This window comes from Carlito syrichta, unplaced genomic scaffold (genome assembly GCF_000164805.1).
Source record: "Carlito syrichta isolate Samal-C Ts95f unplaced genomic scaffold, Tarsius_syrichta-2.0.1 Scaffold313910, whole genome shotgun sequence".
Classification (NCBI taxonomy): domain Eukaryota; kingdom Metazoa; phylum Chordata; class Mammalia; order Primates; family Tarsiidae; genus Carlito; species Carlito syrichta.
In genome coordinates, this window is record NW_007258006.1 from 238,186 (window position 1) to 265,512 (window position 27,327).

At 43.2% G+C, this 27,327-nt stretch overlaps 1 protein-coding gene across 3 annotated transcripts in view; it reads left to right on the top strand.

The window, feature by feature from the left end:
• Positions 1–27,327, top strand: part of RGS12 (regulator of G protein signaling 12) — a 120,027-nt gene that overhangs the window by 58,627 nt on the left and 34,073 nt on the right. For all 3 annotated transcript variants that reach the window (XR_002482691.1, XM_008070674.1, XM_021718860.1), the window contains exon 3: positions 6,182–6,203. Coding sequence is in view for 2 of the 3 variants with exons in the window: in XM_008070674.1 (XP_008068865.1) it covers positions 6,182–6,203 (22 nt within the window). In the remaining variant the exon portion in view is untranslated. The remainder of the gene's footprint in view (positions 1–6,181; positions 6,204–27,327) is intronic.

The window sequence follows — 27,327 nt, forward strand, 5'->3', positions numbered from 1 at the left end:
TGACACTGAGGGCTAGAGATTGTTTGGACTTAAATTACATACATAAAATAATTTGTAAATTTCTTTACAATAGAAATATATATATTTTAGTGTGAATTCCAATTATGGAGGTATGTTATAGATATTTTTGGAGCTGTTTAATTATGGTATATGTTTAAATTGTAAGCACAGAAAAATGCTGACTTACTGGGATCTTTTGTTTTTGTGACTGTACTTTTTTGTAAATATAACAGGTAGAATGAAATTTGGGAAGAATCTAAAAAGTTTAGACTAATGAAAACAAAGTATTAACGCAAATCATACTGGGTATTAGAGTAAACATTATGAATGTTATGTTTTAATTCATAAGCATGTTTATAGTGTTCCAAGTATGCCAAGAAACTTGGTAATGCCTAGGTTTAGAAGTCCTTGCTGAGAAATTGGATCCTTATCTTGCTCCATATACAAACATCAACTCAAAATGAATTCAAGACTTAAACCAAAGACCTGAAACCATAAAACTCCTAGAAGAGATCACAGGGGAAAAGCCCCATGACATTGGTTCTGGCAGTGATTTTTTTAGACACACTAAAAGCACAGGCAACACAAGTAAAAATAAACAAGTGGGACTATATTAAGTAAAAGATTTATTTTTTAGCAGAGGAAGCAATCAACAAAATGAAAAGGCAGCTTACAGATGGGAGAAAATATTTGGAAACTATGTATTCGGAAAGGGCTTCATATCCAAAATATATAAGGAGCTCCTACAACTCAATAGTAAAAACGAAACAACCCAATTAAAACATGGCAAAGGATTGGAATAGGCATTTTTCCAGAGAAGACATACAAATGACCAAAAGGTATATGAAAAGGTGTTCAGTATCACTAATCATCAGGAAAATGCATGCAAAATGAGAATGGCTGTTATCAAAAGGCAAAAAATAACAAGTGTTGGTGAGAATGCAGAGAAAAAGGAACTCTTGTACACTATTGGTGGGAATGTGAATTAGTGCAGCCATTGTGAAAAACAGTATGGAGTTTCCTTGAAAAATTAAATACAGACCTACCATATGATCCAGCAATCCTGCTACTGGGTATTTCCAAAGAAAATAAAATCGGTAACTGTTAGAGATAGCTGCCTTCCCGTGTACACTGAAGCATTATTCCCAGTAACCAAGATATGGAAACAACCTAAGTATCTGTCGATGGGTGACTGCATAAAGAAAATGTGATTTTTATATATATTTTCTTTACATTGTAATATAATATTATTCTGCCTTTAAAAAGAAGGAAATCCTGCCACTTGCAACACCATGGATGAACCTGAAGGACATTATGCTGAGTGAAATAAGCCAGGCTCAGGAAGACAAATACAGCATGATGTCACTTATATGCAGAATCCAGAAAAGTTTAACTCGTAGAAGCAGAGAGTAGAATGGTGGCTACCAAGGGTCAGGGGATGATAGTTGAACATGGGGAGATGTTAGTCAAAGGATACAAACTTTCAGTTATAAGATGAATAAATTCTAGAGAACTGATATACAGCATGGTGCCTATAGTTCATAACACTGTGTTATGTGCTTGAACTTTGCTAAAAGAGTAAGTCTTAATTTGCTGAGAGTAAAGATTCTTCCAGTCTGGGCAACCTTGTCTGTACAAAAAAATCAAAAAATTAGCCCGGCCTGGTGGCATGCTCCTCCATGCAGCCACTCAGGAGGTTGAGGCAAGAGGAGTGCCTGAGCCCAGGAAGTGGAAACTGCGGTGAGCCGTGATCATGCCACTGCACTCCAGTCCGAGTGACAAGTGAGATCCCAACTCAAAACAACAACAACAACAACCCCCCCCAAACAGAATTGATTCTTACCATATGTTTATTTGTTTGATTGTGGTAATCATATTGTGATGTAGATGTATGGAAAATTTAATATTATCTGATAAGAAACCACTGCCCTCTTTCAAGTTTACATACTTTCAGAGAAATAGGTGAGAACTTTTCCTGACAAGATAATTTAATTTGCAAAGAAACAACTTATAATTCTCATTAATATTACCGTTTTTGTTTAATGGCTGACATTTATTCTAAGAACACCCCTGGGAGTGATAGAGCCAGCCAACATTCCTCAAAATGTTGCAAATATGTGAAAAATAAAACATCCTCAAATACTGAAAAGACATAACAATCCACAAAGTAACAACGTCTAAAGGTAACAGCAGTTATCACCCTTGGATGATATGGTTATGATTTAAAAAAAAACAAAAATAAAGATTTCAGTTGTGCATCAGTCGAGCGAAGGAGCTGGGTGCCGACGGGGAAAACGCTCTGGGCCTTCGTGTGCAGGCAGCTAGGTCTTGGTTGACATAATGCATGGCTCTGTCACTCCCGGGGTGTTCTTAGAGTAGGATAAATGTAAACTTGGAGGAGGACAGTGGCTTTATGTTCAGGTGATATTAAACTGTGTTCCTATCAATCTTTTCTTTTAGTGTTTGAAATACAAACAGTTGCCAGGATAAAAAGTGACACAGAGAGAAGACGGAAGCCATGAATAAAAAGGGCTGTGTGACGAGTTTTCTGGTGATCATGTTTCATATTTATGTGTTGGGAGCAGTTCCAGCTAGAATTTATTTTTTTCTCCAGTACTTACAATGCAGAATTTGGGACCTTGAGAAGACATGAGGTAGGGTGGGAGTTATTAGTGGCCTCTGCGTCTTACTGAACCCCAGGCAAACCGTTAGAGCAGAGTGGCTTGTAGCACCTCAGATGCCTAGAACTTTCTTTCGCGTTTTGGGTTTAGAAAGTTTGCTTTTGGAACAGCTACCCAAACTGGGGGAAAAAGGTAAGGAAATACGTGATTTGAGGCTGTGGCTCAGAGATTTTGAGTCTTTTTCGGAAAGTGCTGAATGGCTGAGACAAATGGAATCCCCAGGAGGCCTCTTAGCTCAGAGTCTGGGGCCCTTTGCCTTTTCTTTTCCTTGGGCAGGTTCTCTAAGAGAAGTTCCTTAAGGGAATGCTTGTGACTAGTGAGCTTTCAGAGTAGCTTTGTCGGTAAATGTCTGCATAACTGCTCTCATCCCGGAAAAAGGTTTGTGGGCTCTGTTCTGCACTCCACTCCCTGTGTGCCCTCCTCCCGGTCTCTGAGTACACTGCCACTCAGGATTCTATTGCTCTCACTCCCTACGTCTTATTTTCTATGCTTCTCTCTCAGTGCAGTAGTCAGTCTGTTTTTATTTTCTCAGTCTGTCCTCCAATTCCCAAATTCTCTCTTTGATCTTCTAATCTCTGTTTAACTTCTCTTTGGATTTTTAACTTCAACTGTAGTTTTCGTTGTCAAGCATTCTCTATAGTTATTTTTTCAGATCTACCACTTCCTCTTTTTTTATTTCTTTACAATTTCATAGATCATTATTTAATATTCTACGTCAGATCTTCCCAATGCCTAAGAATCTGCTAATTGTAGTCTCTACTGACGCCTACTCAAGGTGGGTTTTTTCCTTGGGTTTTTTATTGTGAACACGTATTTAGGCCGCCTCTCTTTTTGGAACTCCTTAGGGCCTCCCTTGGGCTGCTTTCTTCCTGGAGGATTTGTGTTTGGGGCTGCTGGGAGTGGAGGCATCTCTTCCCCTGGCAGCGCTACCCCCAGGCTGTGGCTGAGTTGGAGAGTCTCAGATCAAGTGCATGGCCTTGCTGCTGTACTGGAGGTGTCGGCATCTGCTAGCTATTCAGATTCCTGTCCCTACATTCCTCCCTCAGGGGTCCCCTTTACTTTGTTTGGAGCAGCAGTATATTAAAAAGCTTGTTGGTCTCTGTTCTGCCTTTGTAAAGTAAGTGTTTCTATGCATTTAAAACTGTTTGAAATGATAGTTTGCCTTTTAAAAAGTGCGTTTGTGGAACTTGACTTGTATCTGGTAGCACTGTCTTGGAGCCTCCCAAGGAGCTCTCGTCCAGCAGCCCTGCCCTCCCCAGCCGGGGCCCGCATCCCACCAGCTGCACTGCCTCTGTCCCGCCTTCCTTGGCCCCTCTGAGGGCACCACACCCTCCGTGCCTCCTCCTCCTCAAGTCTCTCTGGGGCTTCTGGGACACCCTTCTTTCCTGATTCTGGTGTTTCAGTCCTTTTGGGGGTATGAATGCTGTGTGTCGAGATTTTCCAGTGCACTTTGTTCGATCTGCCAAATTCTGAGAATTATTTTAATCATGAGTAAGATGGAGTTTACATTTTATAATTTATCTTTCAGATATTATTATTGAAAACATTTCTAGTTTTGTGTACAACCTTGCAGATTTTCTCATCATAATCTCAGTGAAATAATTTGCCATTGTTATAAATAATACCAATGTGATCATACATGACTTACTGTGGGCAAGGAAGGAATGACAGTTTCCAAAGTGTATTTGTCAGTGCCTGTGACGTGGCCACCCCACAGCCTCTGGGATAAAAACCGGTCCCTGTGAGTGAGGGCTGAGCACTGGTGTCAGTGTGCTGGGTGTCTGCTCTTGCACTTCCTGTTGGGCAAGAGAAAAGTTGAAAGGTGGACTCACAGCGGCATGTGTTTTTACTACTAAAAAATGTGTCAAGGTGGCAGGATACTCTGAAACAGGGTTTTATGTTTCTGACCTGGATCTGCGACAGTTTGAAGTAGTGACTATCGGGAAGTGGCTTCCTTTGGCAGTAAGAGGACAGCTTCTGCTGGGCAGAGAAGGGCGAATCACTTGAGTGGACTCCCTTAGTCCTGCAGGTGGGGTAGGGCTCCTCGGTGAAAACAGTCTGCATGGGAGGGAAAGGACTGCTGTCTTTCTTGACAGGCTGGGGGACAGAGTTTGGGGGCTGTTGATGTGTCATTGGTTTTAAAATTTAAACTGCACGTGTCCTTCCACTCCCCTGTGATGGAGGGCCATGGGCAAGGGGCGTGTGAGCTGGAAGTCCTGGCTCCTTTTCTCTGGTCCCGTCTCCCTCCGGGGTTCTTCTCGGTCTGGGTTTTGGCCTCAGAGGGTTCAAAACTCCTAATGACCTCCACTTCGTAGGGATGGCCCAGGAGTTGAGAAGAGGCATTGGTGGGTGGCCCACACTGAAGAGACACCGCTGTGTCTTGTGAGCTAGATTGTCTTCTTGTTTGCTCCTCGCTGGTCAGCCTCAAATACCAGTTTGTCCAGCACAGGGGCCTTTGGGGCCTGTCCTGGCAAAGCTGCTTTGTTCTGCTCAGGCCCCTGCCTCGCTGCCCCTCAGTGTCTCTGCTTCCTGGTGTTTTGCCCTGTGGCCTGCTCTCACTTCCTCAGCCCCTGCTCCTCCTCTGAATTCCTCTCCCTTTCACCTCAGTTCTGGGGTTGATCGCTGCATTCCTGCCTGACAGCCTTGGTGCTGGTGTCCCTGACCGGTCGTCCTGCAAGTGCAGTCCCAGATAGTCTTTCTCAGAGTTCTCATCAAAGGCCTACTTGTAGCTTCTTGTTGCTGTGAGTGTCATTCCTGACCTCCATCAGCTGACTGCCTCAAGCTCTCCAGCCTCCTCCTTGTTGCAGCTGGCCTTCCGGTACCGCCTGTCATCCCTCCTGCCTGACTTGTTTGTTCTTGTCCCCATGCCGGTGAGCCAGCCACTGCCACTTCTCCAGCCTTCCAAGCCCCTTCTGTGAAAGCTTCTCCCCAGCCTGCTTGCTTGTGGCCACTCTTGCACCACTTGGGCAGGTGGCCGGGTGTGTGATCTGGTCTCACCTCTGGGCTTGACTCCTTCTCTGCCGCTATCTTGGGGCTATTTCACCTCTCCCTCTCCAGGCCCATCTTCGGCCCCGGGGGATGGAGGCGGTGCTGGTGAGCGCCACGGAGGGCATGTGTGGCCCTGGGCACAGCCTGTCCTGTGCAGGGGACGTTAAGGCAAGTGGGCCAATGGGTTGCTACGGCCTGCCTCCTTGATGCCGTGTGTCACCCACAGGACTTGATCCCACTGAAAGTTGTAAAGTTGTTTTCATGGAGGCTGTTACTAAGACTGCAGTATCAAGCATGCTGGGATCTGTTCATTGCAAATGGAAATGACGATGACTTCCTCTTGTTGGGTGTTGCCCAATTTGGGCGGGGTTCTTGACTCATTGAGCTGTCTGCCTTTCCTGGGACACCTGGGCCTGGAGAGTGTTTCCAGTTTTGTTCCCCAGATGAATGTGCTGTTTCCCGAGTTTGTCATGAGGCTTAATTAACTCATGTCTCTCTCTCTTTTCTTTCAGTCTGCAACTGTGTCTGATGGTGGTAAGTCAAAAATTCTGATGTATCCTTTTATTATTTTTATGAAGTTTTCAAATTGTGAAAGTGTATTTGCCGTTTGATGCACCTAAAACATGTTTTCATTGCCCTCTTCTACTTCCTTGTGGGAGGATTTTAGTTGGGGTTAATTTGGGGGAGCTTTCTATCCCTGCTTGGTGGCCTTGGCATGTGTTTTAGAAGGTATCTAGTACAGAGAAATGTCATGGATCTGGATGTCAGAGTGACAGAACATCTGTCGCCTGAGTTGGGGGGGTGCTGTGTACATGTGCGATACATCCTACCACATACCTGCGTTGGGCAAGTTAAAACGTGTTTTTGCTGTTCTCCTGTTGTATAACCAGCTTTTAAACCATCAAGTTAAGACTTTGAAGCACTTGCTGAATTTGAGCAATTCTGGAAATTTGGGTGAGACTCTCAGTTACAGAGTTTCCTTTTCTTAGGAAAAGTATAATGAATCAAGAGTGTGGGATGAAAAGGAATCAGAACACTTCTGTCTTTAAATAATTTTGTGCACAGGAATTCTTTTAATGGGACTGGTTCAAAAAGGAAGTAGCCAGAAATGACTTATTTCACTTAAGATTTCTCTGACGTAATCGGTATCAGTAATTTATTTCAAAACTTCAAAGTGGTTTGGAGAATTTCTTCCAAATAGTCCTTGTTTCTTATAACACTTATGAACGTCCTTATGCTCACACGTTTTGCTGTCACTGTTTCACATTTTTTAATCTACTCTTCTGTCTTTGAGAGTTGGGTTAGATACTGTCTTACAAGACGTCACACTTTCTTCCCATTTCTATGCGGGGACGGTCTGAAGCATAGCTGAAAGCTGCTGTGTGGCATGGCTGTGTGAGGCTGCTCTCTTTGATTGTAAGCCAGAGAGAAGCCAAGTGTAGTTTTCTTGAAACGTTCTGTTTTCCTGTAAGTGCAAGCCTCGGTCCTTGGCTTTGGAAAGGGTTGCTTTCACCTGCAGAAGGGCGGAGTATAAAACCCTCTGTGCAGAGGCACCGGCAGCCCGGCTGTTGGGCTGGCCGTGGGAAGCGCCAGGAGAAGTACTTCTTGAATTGCGAACCTGCTAATATCCACAGCTAAGAAAAGAGTGACCCTAACACTTGTAGGTTTAGGACGTATTTTTTTGAATAAAAGGAATTATATTTCCTATTTATGTACAATGATAATCATGTCATTTAATCAGTCTTAAGCTGGGAGAGGGAAAACTTCCTTAATGAAAAGAAATAGGACCAGTAACCAAATCCAGTATAAAACTGAATGGGTTTTATAATATTCTGTTCATGCTTATCCTTTCTACTGTGCTGTAACTCTTCTCTGGCTGAAGACATTCATTTCTGTAGGAAATTTATAAATCTGAGAGGTTTACTTAATATGTTTAATGTTAAAACAAATATAATAATCTTTATTTGCCTCTAAAAGTTTTCTTTTGCCAGCAATTGATACAGAAACCCCAAGGAGTTTTATTATGTAGTCCATTTCATACTTTTTAAAAAACCTACACTTCCCAAGTGTCAGAAGTCCCTGAGTCCCAGCCTCTGCCAACTCTGTGTCCTGAGGACATGTGTCCTGGCTGGGGGTAGTGATTCCCTGCCTCTGGGGCTTCCCCTATCCTCACTGCCCCTTCTCCACTTTGAACCCAAGGCCACTAGTTAGGGACAGGTGAACCCTCCTTCTGTGAAGGGTCCCTGTGGCAGAGAAGGGAGAGGAGAAAGAAGATACTTGTCATGAGCACGCCCAGAACTTCAGGATCTCGCCAGGCAGCCTTATATGTGCTTTACTTATCACTTTTCATTTGCTATTTTTTTGTCTTTTGTTTCTTCTCTGATTATAGGAATCAAAAGAAAAAGTTATCTTATTTAATGTGCATGCTAGTTCTAGATCTGTATTATATTCTGCTGTTGTTACAGGCAGGGACACTGAGGCAGAGTGAGAGGAAATCGGTCAAGGCCGTGTAGCCAGAGGTGACATGCCTGGGAAGAGGCCTGGTGGGCTGTCTGACTCCAGCACCTGCAGAGAAAGTCTCCTGCCACAAAGCTTTCTGTGTGCTTGCTGCCACCTGTCCTCCTGTGTGGTGTCCTCCATACCCCTGACCCCATGGTGACGGGGAGCCCCAGCTCCATCCTGGGGCCCTATAGCTCCCACCGTCCTTCTAGCACCTGCTCTGGGGACGCGTCAGCTGCTCTCCCTGCCTCAAGCAGAAAGAGAGCTCCTGCTTCTATCAGCGCTCCACAGCAGTGACAGGAGCATGGTGGGGCGTTGGCTCCTGGGGGGATTCAGGCTGTGTTTCCGCTCAGAGATGTGTCTGGAGTCTGTGGTCAGTGGGAGATTCAGACTCGCCAAGGGGGCCCTGGGAACTCCAGAAGCACCCCGTGTCTGGGGGGAAAATGTCCCCGAGCTCTGAGGAGGACCTTGAGAGTCAGCTTGGAGAACGGCCTGATCACCGTTGGTCTGTTTCTACCTGGTTATCCTTGGTGAGGAATACATTGCTCACTTAGAAATATTGTGGGTTCAGTTAGCCATACCAGTGAGATAATTGGCACTCATTTCACTGGTTTATTCCATGTCTATATTATATATTTTATATATATATATGTATATATATATATATATTTTTTTTTAGTTGGAGTCTCACTCTGTTGCCCAGGCTGGAGTGCTGTGGCATGCTCACGGCCACCCCAGCCTCGACTTGCTGGGCTCCGACGATCCTTTCGCCTCAGCCTTCCAAGTAGCCGGAACCACAGGTGTGCGCTACCACACCTGGCTAATTTTTGATTTGTTGTAGAGATGAGGTCTCGCCAAGTTGCCCAGGCTGATCTCAAACCCATGGGCTCTGGCAATCCACTCGTCTTGGCCTCCCAAAGTGCTGGGATGACAGGCTGAACCACCAAGCCCAACCCATATATTATATTTTTATTATTCTCACTGTATAGTGTTGTGGCTTAATTTTAAGGAAGTTGGGCAGTGCTATTTTTGCAATCTTTGTCAACTTGGAATGTGTTTTTTGACTCTCTCAGAAGGAACGGAGCCTATGATAGCTGTCCCCCCTCATAGCCAAATACCAGCCGATGAAAGAAGGATTAGCAGCTGGTCTCTGCAGAGGGTAAGCCAGGGCTCAGCACAAGGGACAGGGAGAAGATTCTGGTGGAGAGAGAGAAGAACATTTTCGTATTATAGAGAGGCTTAACAATAGAATGATCAAATTATTCAAACACGTGTTCAAACAGAGTTCCAACAGCATTCAAACAAGTGAGAAGTTGACCTGGAGGGAGATCCAGGTTGTGAAGAAATAGTAAAATTGCTACCTTCCAGTTGCTCATGGAGGAAAGAACTTTCTAGTTCTCATTGTGTTTGCATAATACTGCTGTATTGTAATAAAAACTTATTATTATATTTAACTTCATTTTTCAAACTCTGTACCGAGCAGCTTTGCCAGGATTTTCCCCTCCACAACCTGTACATCCTCAAAAGGGTTGAGTATTTTCTGCAAGTCTTTTGAGATTGAAGAGTTAAGAGTATAGAGGAACATCCCACAGCAGTCTACCTCCTCAGGCGTGTGTCATCTGTGCTAGTGGGAAGGTCACTAGAGGGACATGACTCTGGTGTTGGGGGACCGTGGCCAGATCAAGAAGCCTCGCCAGCTTCACTCCCGTGTTCCCCTCCATGCGTGTCAGTCCCAGATCTCCCCAACCCTCCTCCATCCACTCGGCTGCCACCCACTCATTCTTTTATGCAGGCCTTTCTCGGCCCCCTGTCCCTGCAGCCATTCTCCCCTCTCCCTTCTCTGGAAAGCCTGCCCCTTTGAGGCTTGCCTCCCTGGCAGCAGCAGTGATCTGCCCTGCCCCTGAACTGGGCCCCCTCTGCCAGCTCAGAGCTGCTGGGCACTGTCCCCCCATCTGTGCCTGCATCCCATCCTGGAGTCCAGTGGCCCTTCAGGCACATGAGGTCTCATGGGGGCTCACACAGGTCTGTTCCCATGCTCCCCATCCTGGTCACCTGCCCTTCGTTCTGGAGAGTGGCCATGTCAGTACCACAGACAGACTGCGTCTTGTTTTAATTATTTATCTGTGTCAGTGCTTCTGTTTGCCATTCCCCCACCAAAAGTGACCTCCATGTGGCAGCTTAGTGTTGTCTGTGATGCCGAGCTCAGCGGCTGGCATGAGAGCTGTTTGTTGAATGAATGACCGAGTGACAGCACTTGTGAGGCTCCACAGAGTCTGTCACAGCATTGGAGCAAGACTTGGGTGAGGACACTGGCTTTCAGCAATTTTCTTTTAAATAGTGAAACCCTCTCAAGAAGCAAGTAAACAAACTTAGTAGAATTCTGTTATGGAAAACACAAAAGCAGAAATGTCTGGTTGACGTGATGGTGGGAGTGGACCCAGCCTGCGCTGCGCCCTCCCTCGGCTGCTCTGCACACATGTGAGCACTCCTGGACCGATTTTACCCAGCTGTACTCACATGGGCGAGGACCTGGCCATGGCTGAAGATTTGGGTTCTACCTGGACCTCCACAACTGACAGGCCGACCTCCTGGGGCAAGTTTCTTTGTCTTTCTCAGTCTTGTGCCTTCGTCTGTACTCCAGGCCTAGAGGATCTTCTCAGCCCGTCTCGCTGGGTCTGTTAGGGAATGGAGCACTGAGTGTTACCGGTTTGCGGGGCTGTTACAAACGGCTGCTGTCCGGTGGAGGGTTGCTGTTTTTATTGCTAGAGTAACTTCGGGGACTTAAACTGCATTCATCTTTAAAATCCAAAGTATTATAATTATTTGTATTTTGGAAAATGACTGTATTCTCTAAAATTAAGAAATAGAAAGGGAAATGTAAACAGCTTGAGAGTGGTGCCGTGGTTATTTATAGAATTATTTGGTAAATTCACTTGCTTCTCATCAGAAAAACAGTACAGCCTAATTGCATATTTTTAAAAAATGTTTGCTAAATAGCAGAAATGGAATGTTAATTTGTTACGCACCATGTGAGAGCAGTTGTTTTAATCAGAACCCTTTACTTTGGTTTAATGTATCATATTCTTTATGGTTTGCTTTTGGGCTTAAAATTATATCCAGAATAACATAGTCTATTTATAGGGTGTGGAATACTATTAGTATTTGTAAACATGAGTCAGGCTGTGGCTTTTCGTTTTTGACAGCGTGGAGACTTGATTTCTGCCAAGGTGCCTTCCAACGTACTTATTTCTTTCCAGTTCTACAAGATATTTGGAGAGAGTTCTTAATAATCATTTATATTATGACTGTTTTTTTCAAGCAGATAGAAACTCAAAAGTAATAAAACCAGTGATCACATTCCTACCTCCCAGAATTAACACCTGCCATCATTCACCTGCATATTTTCTTGATAATTTATTCTGAAGTGTTGGAGTGACAATGGCAGTCCCTTTGTGTCTCTCCTGTGTTCATTCCTTGTCCTCCTCCCTAGAGGCCATACCTGCTAGTGAGTGTGATCCCTTTCCATTCCAAAGACATTTATTAGTTTGATTCTTGGGGAAATAAAACAAAACCCTCTTTTGTGAAATCTTAGGCATGAGAAACCATGTCAGCCTTGCTTAGCAATCTGTGGGTTACCATCAAAGGGTCTTATCTTGGGGGGCTTTTGGGGCTGATCCTGTTCTGCTTCTCAATCTGGGAGCTGGTGACATGAGTGTGTCCACCTGTGAGAATCCACCAAGCTATATGCTTATGCCTTGTGCACTTTTCTGTATGTATTGTACTTTAATCGTTGACTAAAATATTGTTTTAAATGTATGAAACATTTTACTTTCAAAATGGTCTGAAAACTAATAGATTAGCTCTCAAGGATTGTATGTATAAAGTTGCTGAAGGAAAGCATTATGTAGATTGGGTTGAAAATCTGATTGGCCAAAATAATTTAAGGACAAGGTCTAGAAGCAGACCTGAGCTTGGGGAAGGCTCTACCTGTGTAGCTTTTGTGCAATTTAGGAAAAGTCCTCCCCCAATCCCAAGCTTAGATAAATTGTAGGAAGGCATTCCCTCTGGGTATACCACTTACAAACTTTTTAGGCCTGGGACAGTGGCTCCCACCTGTAATCTCAGCACTTTGGGAGGCTGAGGTGGGAGGATTGCTTGATCCCAGGAGTTGGAGACCAGCCAGGGCAACATAGCAAGACCTTGTCTCTACAAAACATAAAAAAATAAGCTGAGCGTGTTGGCACGTGCCTGTAGTCTCAGCTACTCAGGAGACTGAGGTGGAAGGATTGTCTGAGCCCAGAAGGTCGAGGTTACAGTGAGCCATGATTGTGCCACTGTACTCCAGCCTGGGTGACAAAGTGAAACCCTGCCTCAAAAAAAAAAAAAATTATCTCTATTGTCTTGGATTGATTTTGTCTGTGTCTATTGTTTGAGGTTTGTTGAGGATCCTATATTTTTTCATTGCTTCTGCTCTTGAGGCTCTAAATTACAAGTGTGTTAGATCACTCGATTTTTCCTACAGGTCATTGAGGCTCTTTCATTTTCAGTTTCTTTTCCCCTCAGTATGCTTCATGTTTCATAGTTTCTTTTTCTTTTTCTTTTTTTTTTTTTGAGTCAGCGTCTCACTCCTATCGCCCAGGGTCGAGTGCAGTGTCACGTTCACAGCCACCCCAGTGTCGACCTGCTGGGCTGGGTGCCGGCGATCCTTCTGCCTCAGCCTTCAAAGTAGCTGGAACTATAGGCATGCACTACCACACCTGGCTAATTTTTGATGTATTGCAGAGACGAGGTCTCGCCAAGTTGCCTGGGCTGGTCTTGAACCCGCAGACTCAGGCAATCCACTCGCCTTGGCCTCCCAAAGTGCTGGGATTACAGGCTAAGCTGCTTTTTCTTTAAGTTCACTGATCTATTACTCGACAGTGTTGAATATACTATTAATAACATTCTGTGAACTGTTCATTTCAGAGCTGCATTTTTATCTCTAGAAGTGATTTTTGACTGGGTGCTGGATTTTGTTGTCTTCATTTAAAGAGTACAGAGATTTGTTGTTTTGAGAGGCAGTTAAGCTACTAGTGGGTTGGCTTGATCCCTTTTAGGCTTTTTTTTAAAGCCTTCTTTTTTTTTTACAGCAAATCTAAAGTAGCTTTTACTTGAGATTGGTTTAGCCTCCCCCCCCCCACCCAGATATCCACTGAATGTGGATAAATGATGCCCCTGATGGTTCTCTTCACGGTGCTGGGCAAGCCAGGGAAGACTCCTCTGAAGTGCTGGGCATTCACAGGCACCAGCTGGAACTCGAGAATCTCGTGACCCTGTTTGAGTTCTGGCAGCTGTTCAGCCTGCAGCCCCTGACTGGTCTTTGTCCACCTTGTGGGGTCTCACGCTGTGTGTGAGCAACTTCAAATTCAGCCACAGACCCGAGGCTCCCGTGAGATCCCTGGAGCCATCTCCATTAGCTTTCTCTTGGCACCCATGGATTCCAGCTACCCTGGCTTTTCCTGACTTTGACTTTTAACTCTTCAACTCAGTGAAAAGCCGTCATCTGCTTGGGGTCCCCTTCCCTGTGCTGTGGTTCATAAAGTGCCTCCTGGCATACAGCTGGGTAACCAGAGTTCATCTCATTTATTTCTTTTACACCAGGAGTTAGTGTTGTGGTGACTCTGGTCCAGCTTTTTGAGAACCGCTGCTTTGCATATTTTGTTAGTTTTCTAAAACTGTGTGGCAGGAGGAGAAGCCCAGTCAGTCCCAGATACCCCGTCAGGACCAGACAGAATTCTGTGATATAACTTTTTTTCACTTTATTTGTGGGATGTGGTCTATGAAAATCAGAACAAAACTCAGGTCATGACAGTTCCTTGCACAAAGTGCTTCATTGATTTTCCATTACCTATAGGATAGAATCTGCCCTCACAGTCCAGGACAAGTGGGTTCTCATCCCCCAGGTCCCATTCCGGGAGTATCCGACACCCAGCACAGTATTGGGCACAGGAAACCGTGAGTGAACAGACACTTCATTTTGGATTCCATAAGCATTGTGTTTCTGGAATGTTCTGGTAGACTTTATAAAGCATCTAGTTGTAAACAGAGCATCAGAATGAGGTAGTGAGATGAAATAACAGAGCATTAACCCGGGTGTGGTAGTGTGCGCCTGTAGTTCTGGCTACTTGGAAGGCTGAGGTGGAAGGATCGCTGGAGCCCAGCAGAGTGACAAAGTGAGACTTCAACTCAAAAAAAAAAGAAATAACAGAGCATTGTCCTGAATGTAGCAGTTGATCTTCTGTGGTGGTTGAGGGTCGCAGCTGAGCTTTGCCTTTTTAGAGTTGCCAGCCTGGCTGTTCCTCAGGAGCGCTGCCAGCTTTCTCTAGGAAACAGAGTGAGGCTCTGACAAAGGCCCTTTGCTGATTAGCAAAAACTGGGAGAAGCTTGCTTCCTTGGGAGGGACTCTTGGCAGGCCCAGCACTGTGAAGAGAACCACCAGGGGCATCATTTTGTACATTCAGTGGATCTCTTGAGACGGGTGACAGCAGTGGTGGCACCTCTTGAACAGCGCATGACCAGGTGCTCCACATGTTTTAATCCATCCAGTCCTTGTTGCAGCTGCATCTGGTGAGTGCTGTGGAGCTCCTGTCTGTAGGGAAGACCGAGGCACCAGGCAGGCAGATTGCCGGTGAGGCCTTGAGCTGGGTCAGCAGGGGCCGGGCTTCTGACCCTCGGTCTGACACCAACCGTGCACTTGCCAGCTGCATGGCGTGTGGGTGTCACCACCACCATTTTCTCATAGAAGATTGCTATGTATGGCTCTTGGAAGCTCAGGATTCTGGACAGGAATGTGGCCAGGAACTCAGGAACCAGCTGAGGCCCGTCGCTGGCTTTGTATGCGTGACTCAGGCCAGCTCTGTCAGCACAGTCCACTGTTGGCTCCTTGTCCAGCAGGGCTCTCCCTCTGGGGTTTTGAGTGGCAAGGCCAACACTTACTCATTATGCCAGGAAGGTATTGGAGTACTTGGGTGGATGACTGTGCCATGAGCAGGAAATAACCAGAGTTAGTCTCTAACAGTTAGTTGCAAACCTCCTTGTAGTGTTCTACCACTAACTGCAAATCTCTGTTTGTCATTTTCATGGTTCTGTGGTGATGAAAAGCTTTGTTGTTTTGTTTTGAGTTGGAATCTCACTCTGTTGCCCAGGCTAGAGTGCAGTGGCATGCTCACGGCCACCCCAGCGTCCACCTGCTGGGCTCCAGCGATCCTTTTGCCTCAGCCTTCCAAGTAGCCCGAACGACAGGCACGCGCTACCATGCCTGGCTAATTTTTTATGTATTGTACAGATGAGGTCTCGCCAAGTTGCCTGGGCTGGTCTCAAACCCGCAGGCTCAGGCAATCCACTCGCCTTGGCCTCCCAAAGTGTTAGGATTACAGGTTGAGCCACCAAGCCCGGCCGATGAAACGATTTATATAAGTGTTTTAAAATGTCAAGAGTAGCCAAATCTGAGAATCCTGAATAATTTACAGTTTTCTCAGCTTTAAAAAGGCATCCTCTTCAGTTAGTTCATATTAATTAAGCTGAAATTACTGAGGCCAGTGGTGACTTCTCTTTAAGAGTGCACTGTGGGCCGGGCTCGGTGGCTCAGCCTTGTAATCCCAGCACTTTGGGAGACCGAGGTGAGTGGATTGCCTGAGCCCCGGGTTCGAGACCTGCCTGGGCAACTTGGTGAGACCTCATCTCTACAATAAATCAAAAAATAAGCCGGGCGTGTGTGGAAGCACGCGCCTGTAGTTCTAGCTACTTGGAAGGCTGAGGCGGAAGGATCGCCGGAGCCCAGCGTGCCACTGCACTCCAGCCTGGGCGATGGAGTGAGGCTCCAACTCAAAAAAAAAAGAAAAAAAAAAAGAGTGCACTCTGGATAAATGGCTGGAATTTGGAGAGGAAGATGCCCATCTCAGGTTGAACCTGGCCTGGCTCCCTCCTGACAAGACTAGAAGCAGGAAATGCAGATACTAAGTCTCTGCCTACCCCCCAAGCCCTCTGTGACCCTTCCTGCTGGCATCACTCTGAACTTGGTCTTTCCATCTTTAGACAACTGCCCTTTCATGGCATTTCATCTGTTCGCTCATTCAACGAATCTTTTTTGTATTGACCACTTTCTCAGGTACTAGGGTAAAATGAAAACGCAAATGCACCTGCCCTCTCTAGCTGTCTACTTGGCTAGCTCATACACAGGTGCCATCTGTTCCTAATAGAGGACAGCCTCAGCATATGACGGTCAACCATTTTTTTCCCAGTGACATGACAAGTCCCAAAAAACTGAGTCTTGGCCAACTTGAATATATGAAATGTAAATAACAAACTTAGAAAGCATGTAGATAGTAAATATATAATTAGAATACTTTATTTCATTACACAAAATTATATTTTATATTAAATTATGCTAATTTAGAGAGGTGGTCCTCACATTTCATGATATTATTTTTGAATATTTCAGATGCATTTTTTTTTTTTTTAGTTGGAGTCTCACTCTATCACTCAGCCTGGAGTGCAGTGGCACACTCACAGCTACCCCAGCATCGACCCACTGGGTTTAGGCAATCCTTATGCCCCAGCCTTCCTAGTAGCTGAAACTACAGGTGTGCGCTGCCACACTCTGCTAATTTTTTGATTCATTGTAGAGATGAAGTCCTGCCAAATTACCCGGGCTGGTCTTGAACCCGTGGGCTCATGCAGTCCTCTCACCTTGGCCTCCCAAAGTGCTGGGATACAGCTTGGGCCACTGAGCCTGGCCCAGATGTATTTGTATTATGACAGTTTTCAAGTGATGAAAACTTTTTATTGAAGAATAACTACTACATTGAAACATGCATGCACTATCAACAACTATCAACAAACAACTTGAGGAAGTTTTACAAAATGAACACATGGGCCACCATCATCAGCACCCATCATGCCCCTGTGGGTCCCTCAGTCGTTGCCCTCCGAAGGGACCATTACCTGACAACTGACACATTTGAATTAAAAAGCAGATTCATGTAGAGCATACTCTTTAGTGTCTGTCTTCCTTCATTTAGCATTAGGTTTGTGAGTTTTGTGCCTGTGTGTATCGATCGCGGTTTACTGTCCTTATTGTGTACGGTTCCATTGTGTAAACATGGTGCAGTTCCTCCTTTCTACTCTGGATGGCGTCAAGTTGATTTTTACTTTTAGCCATTACAAATGGCACCATGCAGGTTTGTATAGGCCTTTTAAGTAGACATCTACATACACTTCTGCTGTGATAAGTAGGCCATCGAGTTTGTATATTTTCAGCTGTAGTAAGTACTGCCACTTTCGAAAGCGATTTTACAATGTCCATACTCACCTGCAGTGTATGAGAACTCCCCATGCTCCACGTCCTCTCAACATCTTGTCTGTTTTCATAGCCATTCAAATACACATATGGGATGCTGAGCTGCAGTTTTAGTTTGCCGTCCCCTGATGACTAGTGAATCGAGCACCTTTTTATATGTGTCTGGCCATTTGAATATCTTCTTTCTGTTCAAGACTTTTGCTTATTTTTCTGCTAGGTTGTCTGCCTTTTCCTATTGATTTATAGAAAACTTAAAAAACTTATTCTGAGCCGGGCTCGGTGGCTCAGCCTGTAACCCCACGCCTTGGGAGGCTGAGGTGAGTGGATTGCCTGAGTCCGCGGGTTCGAGACCCCGCCTGGGCAACTTGGCGAGACCTCATCTCTACAATAAATCAAAAATTAGCCAGGTGTGGTAGCGTGTGCCTGTAGTTCCAGCTACTTGGAAGGCTGAGGCAGAAGGATTGCCGGAGCCCAGCAGGTCGAGGCTGCGGTGGCCGGTAGTGGCCACTGCACTCCAGTCTGGGCGACAGAGTGAGATTCCAACTCAAAAAAAACAAACAAAAAAACCCCAAACTTATTCTGGAAATGATCTTGTGGTGGATTTATGTGCAGTTGTCCCTCGGTATCCATAGGAGATTGGTTCCAAGACCCCCTGAGAATACCAAAATCAGCAGATGTTTGAGTCCCTTATGTAAAAATAGCATAGTATTTGCATATAACCTATACACAGCCTCCCATATATTTAAATCGCTTCTAGATTGCTTACACTAGCTAATACAATGTAAATGTTATGTAAATAGCTGTAACTATATTGTTTTTATTTGTATTTTAAAATTTTTTTCACCAAATGCTTTCCATCTATGATTGGTTAAATCCATGGAAGCAGGACACCATGGATAGAGGGCCAAGTGTAGTCATTCACTGTATTTTAGATGTATGTGTTTATGTTGAACGTATGTATGCAGGTAAGCCCTTCTGCAGCTCGTCTGTTCATCTTCTTAATGGCGTTTTTTTTATGATGACCAAAAGTTCTTAATATCATCCACCTTATCATTTTCCCTTTAAGGCGGTACTTTTTATATCCTTTTAGAGCAGGATTTGCACTTCCCAAGATCTTGAAGTTTGTAAAGCCATTATTATTTTATCTTTCATATTTAAACTCTGATCCACCCGAAATTGGTTTTTTTGTGTAAAGTGTGAGGTAGCAGTAAAGTCCATTTCCCCCCCCATATGTATTCAGTTGTCCCAGCTCCATTTAATGAAAAGATGATTCTTCCCCACTAACTTGAAGAAACACCTCTATCAAGTAATCATATATTTGTGGGTCTGTTTCTGGCCTCTGTATTCTGTTCCATTAGTCTCTTTGCCTATTGTTAGGTCAGGACTTCATGTGATAGTTACTGTCCCTGGCATATGAATATCTGGTGGTTTGGTCCTCCCTTTGCTTGTCTTCAAAATTCCCTTGATTATTCTTGTCCCTTGCATTTCCTTATATATTTTGGAGGCAGTTTTTAAGTCACTGGCAGCTTTTTGGAGTTGTCTTCTCTTCTGTCCAAACTTGTTGAGATGTAGCACTTCTGGAAGTTGTGTGATGCTTTTCCTGGAAATGCTATCACAAGCCACAAACAGCCATTGACATTTGGACAGTTGGGTTTTTAAAAAGTATTGTGGTTGTATGCATATGATCTTCATTATGCAGTTACTAACAGTCTTGTTCTCAAAGTCTTGAGACCGTTCCTCCAGGAATAAATACTAAATCTGGGTTGGTTTGCCTTTTCAAAAACTGTCTCCTCTGTATGAATGACTTATATAAGTATCTAAAATCAGCATTAACTGAGATTATTTCAGGCTAATGTGTCACCCTCAGATAGACTCTGTTGTTCAAAGAAGGTGAAGCCTATAACATACCAGACCTTGCAAGGACTTGCGTATAAAGGGACAGATCACATCAAGAGAAGCCTGTGGAAAGACCATGCATGCCTCTGAGTAACTGGGCAGACTGTCATAGAACACGACACTGGTTAGGGCAGAGAAATAAAGAGTTTTGTGGTTGTGTGGCAGGACCTAGTCCAGCCACGTGGTCAAGCCAAGACCTGAAAGGTAAGTCAAGGTTGACCACCAAATGAATTTGGGGAGACAGGAGGAGCCAGGAAAAAGTTGATACAGCAGCAGGAAGCCTGGCATCAGAGAGTGGCGATGTGTATGTGTGTCCTTGGGGAGAGTAGCAAAGTGAGGCAAGAGGGGTCCCAAGACTGACCTCAGTGTTTTGGCTTGGGCAGCTGGGGGATGACAGTGGTATTTGCGGAGGTGGGAAAGACTAGGATCGAGAAGCAGAGTATGGGGCAATAAGCAAGAGTTCGGCTGTAGACTTGATTTTTGAGATGTTTATTCAAAATCCAAGTGGGAATGTGCAGAAAGTTAGATAAATGAGTATGGAATGCAGAAAAGTGTTTGGACCTGAAAGCCGAAATTTTGGAGCCATCAGTATTTGAATCAACAAAATTGAATGCCTTGGTAAACTTGAATAATTAGAGAGCATGCAAAAAAGCTGAGTTTCAAACCTATGAGATACATGGAAGGCCGGAAGATGGCTGGAGATACTGTTTTGAGAAGCAGTAGGACATAGAACAAGTAGGACATGGGCTCTGGAGCCAAATTGCTCATCTGTAAAATGGGGATAATGGGATCCAGTTTGCAGATTTATTGTGGAAATTAAATGAATTAATGTATGTGAAGTACTTACAATACCTAGTATATAATAGGGGGCTATATAAATGATAGCTGCTATTAGTAGTATTATTAATGTTGTTTTAATGGTATTTTCAGTATGATTGACCACAGGAATTGAACAAAATTACCTAGAGGGACTGGGTAGAGAAAGGAGCCCAAGACAGGTCTTGAAGAATGTTACAGGATCCACAGAAGAGAAAGAGTGTCACAGGAGAAACACTTTCCACTTGGATGGTTAGAAATCCAATTTTAACACAAGTGACATTAAGCCTGGTATAGTGCCGCATGCCTGTAGTCCCAGCTACTCTGGAAGTCAAGGCGAGAGAGAGGATCACTGGAGACCGGGAGTTTGAGACTGCAGTGAGCTATGATCATGCCACTGCACTCCAGCCTGGGTGACAGAGTAAGACTCTGTCTCTTAAAATTAAAAAAAAAAAGCGACATCAGAAGAGTGACAATAATTCAATGAAAGAAGATATAATAGGCAATATTACAAAAAAAGAAAACGGGCATAGCAATATTAATTATCGGGCAAAGTGAAAAAGCAGTAATAGCATCATGTTTATGTAACAGAATTAGGTGAAACTATAACAAAAATGGAAAGTACTCATAGAGAAGATTATACTATACGTTTTTCAAATATTGAGAGATAAGCTGATAAAAAAGAATAAGATTACAAAGTATCTGAATGACAAAGTGAACAAATTAAATCTAATAGATGTACAGAGAACTTTATACCCACTAGAGAATTTACTTTTTTAAAGGTACGTGAAAAAGTTACCAAATTTTAATCATATAATGTGCCACAAATGCAGTTGCTACAGATTTAAAAGATATTTATTGCATATAGATCACACTGCTGACAGCAATGTAGTTAAATAGAAGTCAGTCACAAAAAGATAACAAAAAAGAATCCATGTATTTGAAAGTGTAAAACCATATTTCTAAACAATCCATGGGTCAAGGGGCAAATTAAAATGGAAATTCTAATCCATGTTAGAACTGTTTACAATTATAGGACTACATATCCACACCAGTGGAATACAGCCAAAGTGGTTTTCAGGGAAAAACACATGTTAGAACAAAAGTTTGAAAATATAGGAAATAAGCTTTCAGTATAAGAAAGTAGGGGAAAACAATGAAATCAATGCAAATTAAGATTAAGGAAATAATAAAGATAAACAAAATAGAAAATAACAAAGTAGAAGAAAACCAAGCAGTATATAATAAATAAAACAAAAATTGGCAAGTATGGTTAAAAAAAAAAAAAAGAAGACAAAGGTAACATCAAGAATGGAAAGTACAGTTAGAACATAAGAAGTAAGCTATAAAAAAATTATATGTACAACTTTATACTATAGTATTTGTTTCTAATTATCCAGATCAATTTTACAAATATAAATAGTATTTGTATTTGATTATCCAGATCAATTAAACAACTTATAGGAAAATAAAAGCTATCAGAGTTGCCTAGGAAGAAGAAAAAACTTTGATTAGATAAATTAACATAGGCAAAAATGATTTGGTGTAATCAAAGGCCAAGCTTATCATGTGACCAGACCATGTCCATACAAATTCATAGTTGAGAGTATTAGTCAGCTTAGGTTAAGTAATGTTGCAATAACAAATAACAACAAAATCCTAGTAGCTTTTAACAGCGAAAGTTCATTTCTTATATTACATTGCATTCCGACTACAGTTTGTCTTTGTTTTTGTTCTAAGTATTTTATTTCAGGAGTCACGGTATTGGGGCAGTTTCTCTATGGGACACTGCAGGCCTTGTGGCAGTGGGAAAAGACAGCATGGCAGAATCAGGCAATGGCTCCCAACACTTCTTCAAAGAGATACATGTCAAGCTCTTTCACATTCTTGGCCAAAGCACAACCCATGGCTGGGCCTGACATCAGTTCAAAGTACTTGAATCATCCTCCCTCATGGAGGAAAGCACATATTTTGAACTTAATATTGTCTGCCGCATGGGGCATGGGAAATGGGAAACCACTCAGCTCATTTTGCAAGACTAGCATATCCTGATGCCAAAAGTGGACACGGATGTACATGAAAATTAAATTATTAACCAGTTTCACTTATGAATAAATACAGACATTTCTAAATAAAATATTAGCAGATTGTGACCAGCAGTGTTTTTTATTTATTTATTAATATTATTTTTAATGCATCCTTAAGAAGTGTGGTTTATGAAAGAAATACAAGGACTGTTCAACATTAGGACATTTTCATTCAAGACACCATTCATTCAGCAGTTATTCTTGAGCTCCACTTGGTTCTAAAGATTCTTCTAGGCAGTGGGGATACACTGGTGAGCAAAACAAAATTCCTGCCTCTCAGTTTTCATTTCGTTGAAGAAATATTATGGAAGTTAGCAGATTATATTATATTAATAGAGTAAAGGAACTAAACCTTATGATTATTACAATAGAAGCCAGAGGAATATCTGATAAATTTACTAATAGAAAGTATCTGCTTGTTTTTTTAAAATTATACTTAGCAGTCTAATAGGAATATTAGAAGAGTTCCTATTAGATTTAGGAATGAAATAAGAATGTTCTCTATCTCAGCAACTGTTTAATGTTGTATTGTAGATTCTAGCTAACACTATAAGACAAGAAGAATTATATATGAATTTTAAAACTTGGAAAGGAAAAAAAGCAATTATTATCATCTAACTATAAAACCCAAATATTATCATCTAACTATAAACCCCAAAGTATATCACATGGCCAGTCCTAACTTTTAGAACGAATCAGCAAGATAAAATAAGTGACTTTCCTAAACAATATACGAAGTTTCTATGTGAGTGTATATATACGTGTGAGGGGGGACCCCCGAAAAAACTCAGAACTTATTTATAAAAAACTATGTATTTAGTCTTATGTCTAAACTTCAGTCACCTTCGAGGGGATCCCCGAAAAAACGCAGAACTTATTTATAAAAAATTATGTATTTAGTCTTACGTTTAAACTTCAGTCACCTTTGTCAAAGTACTCTCCATTTGATGCTGTCCACCTATCGAGATGATTTTTCCACTGCTCAGAGTGGCTTTTGAACTCATCAATCTTTATTAGTACTTCTGCTATCTTTTGTTTCACCTCTTCCATATTGGCAAGATGTTTCCCTCTAAGGACTTTTTTTTAACGGGGAAACAAAAAAAAAGTTGCTCAGGGCAAAGTTGGTTGAATAGGGAGGGTGGAACATGGGGGCCATGCTGTATTTGGTCAAAACTGCTGAACACTCAGTGTGGTGTTGGCAGGTGCATTTGTCGTGGTGGAAAAACAGTCACCTGTTTGCCATTACTTGGGTCATTTCTTTGGCAAATCATGATACAACCTTCTCAGAACTTCCAGATGAAAACTTTGGTTGACTGTTTGATCTGAAGGAACAAATTCCAAGTGTGCTACAAGGGGCCTGCCTTCCAAAAGATAATTCCAGTTTTGGGGGGGGGTACTCTCTTGTATGTTGGTAAAAGTATAAAAAAAAAATTAGAAGGATCAACATCAAATTAATCTCTGAGGAGGAGAGATAGGACCAGAATTTTAGGTAATAAGATCAATAGGAATTTTAGATTTATGTTTAAATTTTTTAAGGGAGAAAATATTTTATGAATTGCACATTGAAACTTCAAGATATATTTATAATTTGAAGTTATAGGCCTTTTGGCTTGTACTGTCTCATTAGCTTGTATTTGGGACAAATGATTCACTTATTCAAGCAATTTTATTGAGGGCCTACTGTGTGCTGGTGCTGTTAGTCACAGTAGTCCTATGATGTCAGTGTGTAGTTATCATCATGGTGTCATAGAAAGGTTAATAACGTGTAAGTTACTTAGTAAGAAGAGGAGTTCTCACAATATTCCTGTGAAGTCAGCATGCTGTTATTACCACCTCGTCCATACGAGTCAGTGTACTGTTATTACTGCAGTTTGGCAGAAAGGTGGGGTGTCTCCCAGCAAGAAGAAGCAGAGTCTGATTCAGTGTGGTTCTGGAACCCACACTGTGAAGCACCACATCTGGTCTGGGTAAAACCGGGCTGGAGAATCCAGCTCCTAGGACAGAGCAGATGTTCAGTCAGCGCCTGCAAATTAAGGAGGGTGAGGTGGTGGCCCCTTCACTGCTGGCTCACTTTAAACTTCCCCACCCAGTCTTAGGGAGAGAATGGAAGGAATGGCTGGGTCCCTGTGCAGCAGAGCCCAGCCTTGTCTCCTCTGTACAAGAATAGAAGACTCTACAGATCCTCATGGGAAGCAGACTAAAAACAGCAGACCCCGGAGCTACTGAGTGCTGCCACCTTCTGCGGCCAGGGGACATAGGACCAGCACAGTGACCAGATTTTTGAAACCCCTAAATGGCCAAATAACTTTTTCAGTTTGTTTGGTAACGTAAGTCATGTGAAAGATACAAACATTGCACTGTGTTTAGTTTTTCACCTGATGTTATTTTTATTATTAAAATTATGTAAAAACAATTCTAGAAGGTCTAGGCTATAGGGTTGCCATAGCTAAAATTGTCCACAGTTTACCCTGGTATGTAGAGCAGGTCTTTTTCTTTGTTTCCTGTTATCTCCTTTCAACTTACATTTAGGAGGTGGCCCCTGAACATCATCCTTGATGAAGGAAATACTTCTCCTCATGAATGAGTTGTGATTTTACACACTCAGATTCCTTTTCTTTCTCCGATGGCCAGTCCTGTGATACCCTGCCTTATTGGGGGAGATACCCTGAACTCATCTTCACCCCTGGACTGTTTCAGTTAAAGCACAGGGCTCGGCCGGGCTCGGTGGCTCAGCCTGCCATCCGCGCTTTGAGAGGCTGAGGTGAGTGGATGGCCTGAGCCCGCGACTTCGAGACCCGCCTGGGCAACTGGGCGAGACCTCATCTCTACAATCAATCAAAAAATTAGCTGGGCGTGGTAGCACGCGCCTGTAGTTCCAGCTACTTGGAAGGCTGAGGCGGAAGGATCGCCGGAGCCCAGCAGGTCGAGGCTGCGGTGACTGGGAGCGGCCACTGCACTCCAGTCTGGGTGACAGAGCGAAACTCCAACTCAAAAAATAAAAAGATAAAAAAATAAATAAAATAAAGCACAGGGCTCAGGACTATGGCTTCAATTTCCTGTCTGGCTTTCAGGGAGAATTAAGACCAATTTTGAGTCTTCCTCATGAGGTCAGCACTTGGGGTCCTTGGGTTTCTGTATTGGGCAGTGCCTTCTGGACGGGCCAGGCCACAGTTGGTGGCTCTAAACTTCATGTGTGGCCATTGGCATGAGAATAAAGAAGAATGTCTTATAAAGTATAAATATTCATTGAAATGAAGTAAATCAATTTCACAAGAGGATTAACCAGTAAATCAGTAATGTAAATTTTTTTCAGTTCAAGTAAGCATAATAAATGAATTCAGCTCAGTCTGATCTTTGAAAATGTCCTGTGTCTTTTTTTGGTGAGTCCTGGGGGCTCCCTGTGGTCAGATGTGACCTTTAGTCTGTCAACCAGATCATAATTGATAGCTCTAAGCCTAGAATCCCGAAAATTCAGAGTGACAAGTGATAAAACTCACTTATCTGTGCACATTGCCTAACACTTCCCACACTGACCCTTCAAGTTTACTGCCCTGCCCACTTGTGTGGCCTCGTGGGCTCTGGCAGCATGTCACCCCATCTGTTGGCATTTCATTCTCCAGAAGGACTCTGTGCCACTTTAGACGGGAAAAGTTTGTTGTGCTGTGCTCTGCCAAAACAGTTATAAATCTGACGTTTCTAGTACTGACTCCTGGAAAGGCTCAGCATTTTGATTTCTCCTACTTGGGCCCACATTTCTTCTGGCCCCCTGAAGTACACGGAATTACATCCATTATACCTTGAAAGTTCCATGAACATTGCCAGGTGCGGAACTTCCTTTCCAGGGCTGTGAAGTCTGACTGTGGGTCAGTGACAGTCTGTCAGGAATACTAGGACCTCACCATGGAGAATGTAGAGTCTAGGCCTAGTGTGGTCACTGATATCAGCTCAGGCAGGTCACAGAATATTTTTAGATATTGGCAATCTCGTCTGTAAAATGGACTGACTGAGATCGATAGTGTCTAAGCTCTGTTCTGAGGAGATGCCTTGGAATTCCAAAACCATGTGTTCTAATCATCAACAGGCTCTGTAACTATGGCGGGCTTTTGTTAAGATGAGGAGCTGCTGGCCTCCCAGTTCTGTGCTGATTGAGCAGAAAAGGGTCCTGAGCCTGTCTCACCTGCCTAATCCCACATCTGCTCCTTCCCCAGTGAGCCACCATGGGAAAAGATTTCACTGGGGAAAGCAAGGCCTCCCAGCTTTAAATGGAAAAGTATCATCCAGTTGATAATTGGGGAGTAAAGTAGATATTCTTAGGCTCAAAGGGTATTGCCAGGGAGTGGTGATGTGACAGAATTTGAATATATACTGACAAGGATGGAGCTGGTGTGTGAAGGGGTTGTGGGAGGAGGATATGGGCTAAGGCAACCCTCCCTGTGCCACTATACATCCATGCACTCAGGCAGGTTCCAGAATTCCAGATTAAATCTGACTTTCCAGGTTGTTTGAAGGTAGAAAGATAAAGTGTATCTTATTGAACAGTGTGTTCACTTCTGCTGTAATTTTCCAGTAGTTAGATATATGGTGTACGATCCTTTATCTGTACTTGCCCCAAGCCTTGCAAAAGTTAATTTCTCCCTGATGAGGAAACCAAGGTACAGAGATATACTCAAGGTCTTGTGATCTATCACATCCCGTCACCCAGAGACAGAAGGGTCATCCTGGGCTATAAGTCTCCACCTGGCTTTTTCCTGGAACCGAATTTTACCACTGCAGTGACCTTGTGTCAGGTATTCACAAGGCCTGGCTGTTTTGAAGGGGGAACAAATCTGTTCCAGTGAACAAGGGCAGGCTTTAAATAGTAGTTGATATGACTTTAAGACTCAGAGGGTTAGTAAGTCTGTTTTTTGTAGTAGTATGTGTTATTAGTAGTTCTGATCTACTTTCTATGTGCTCTGGGCTTGAGAAAATGGGTAAATACACCAAAGATAATAGAAGCCAGTTTTCCACTATTGGAGAAAGTTAC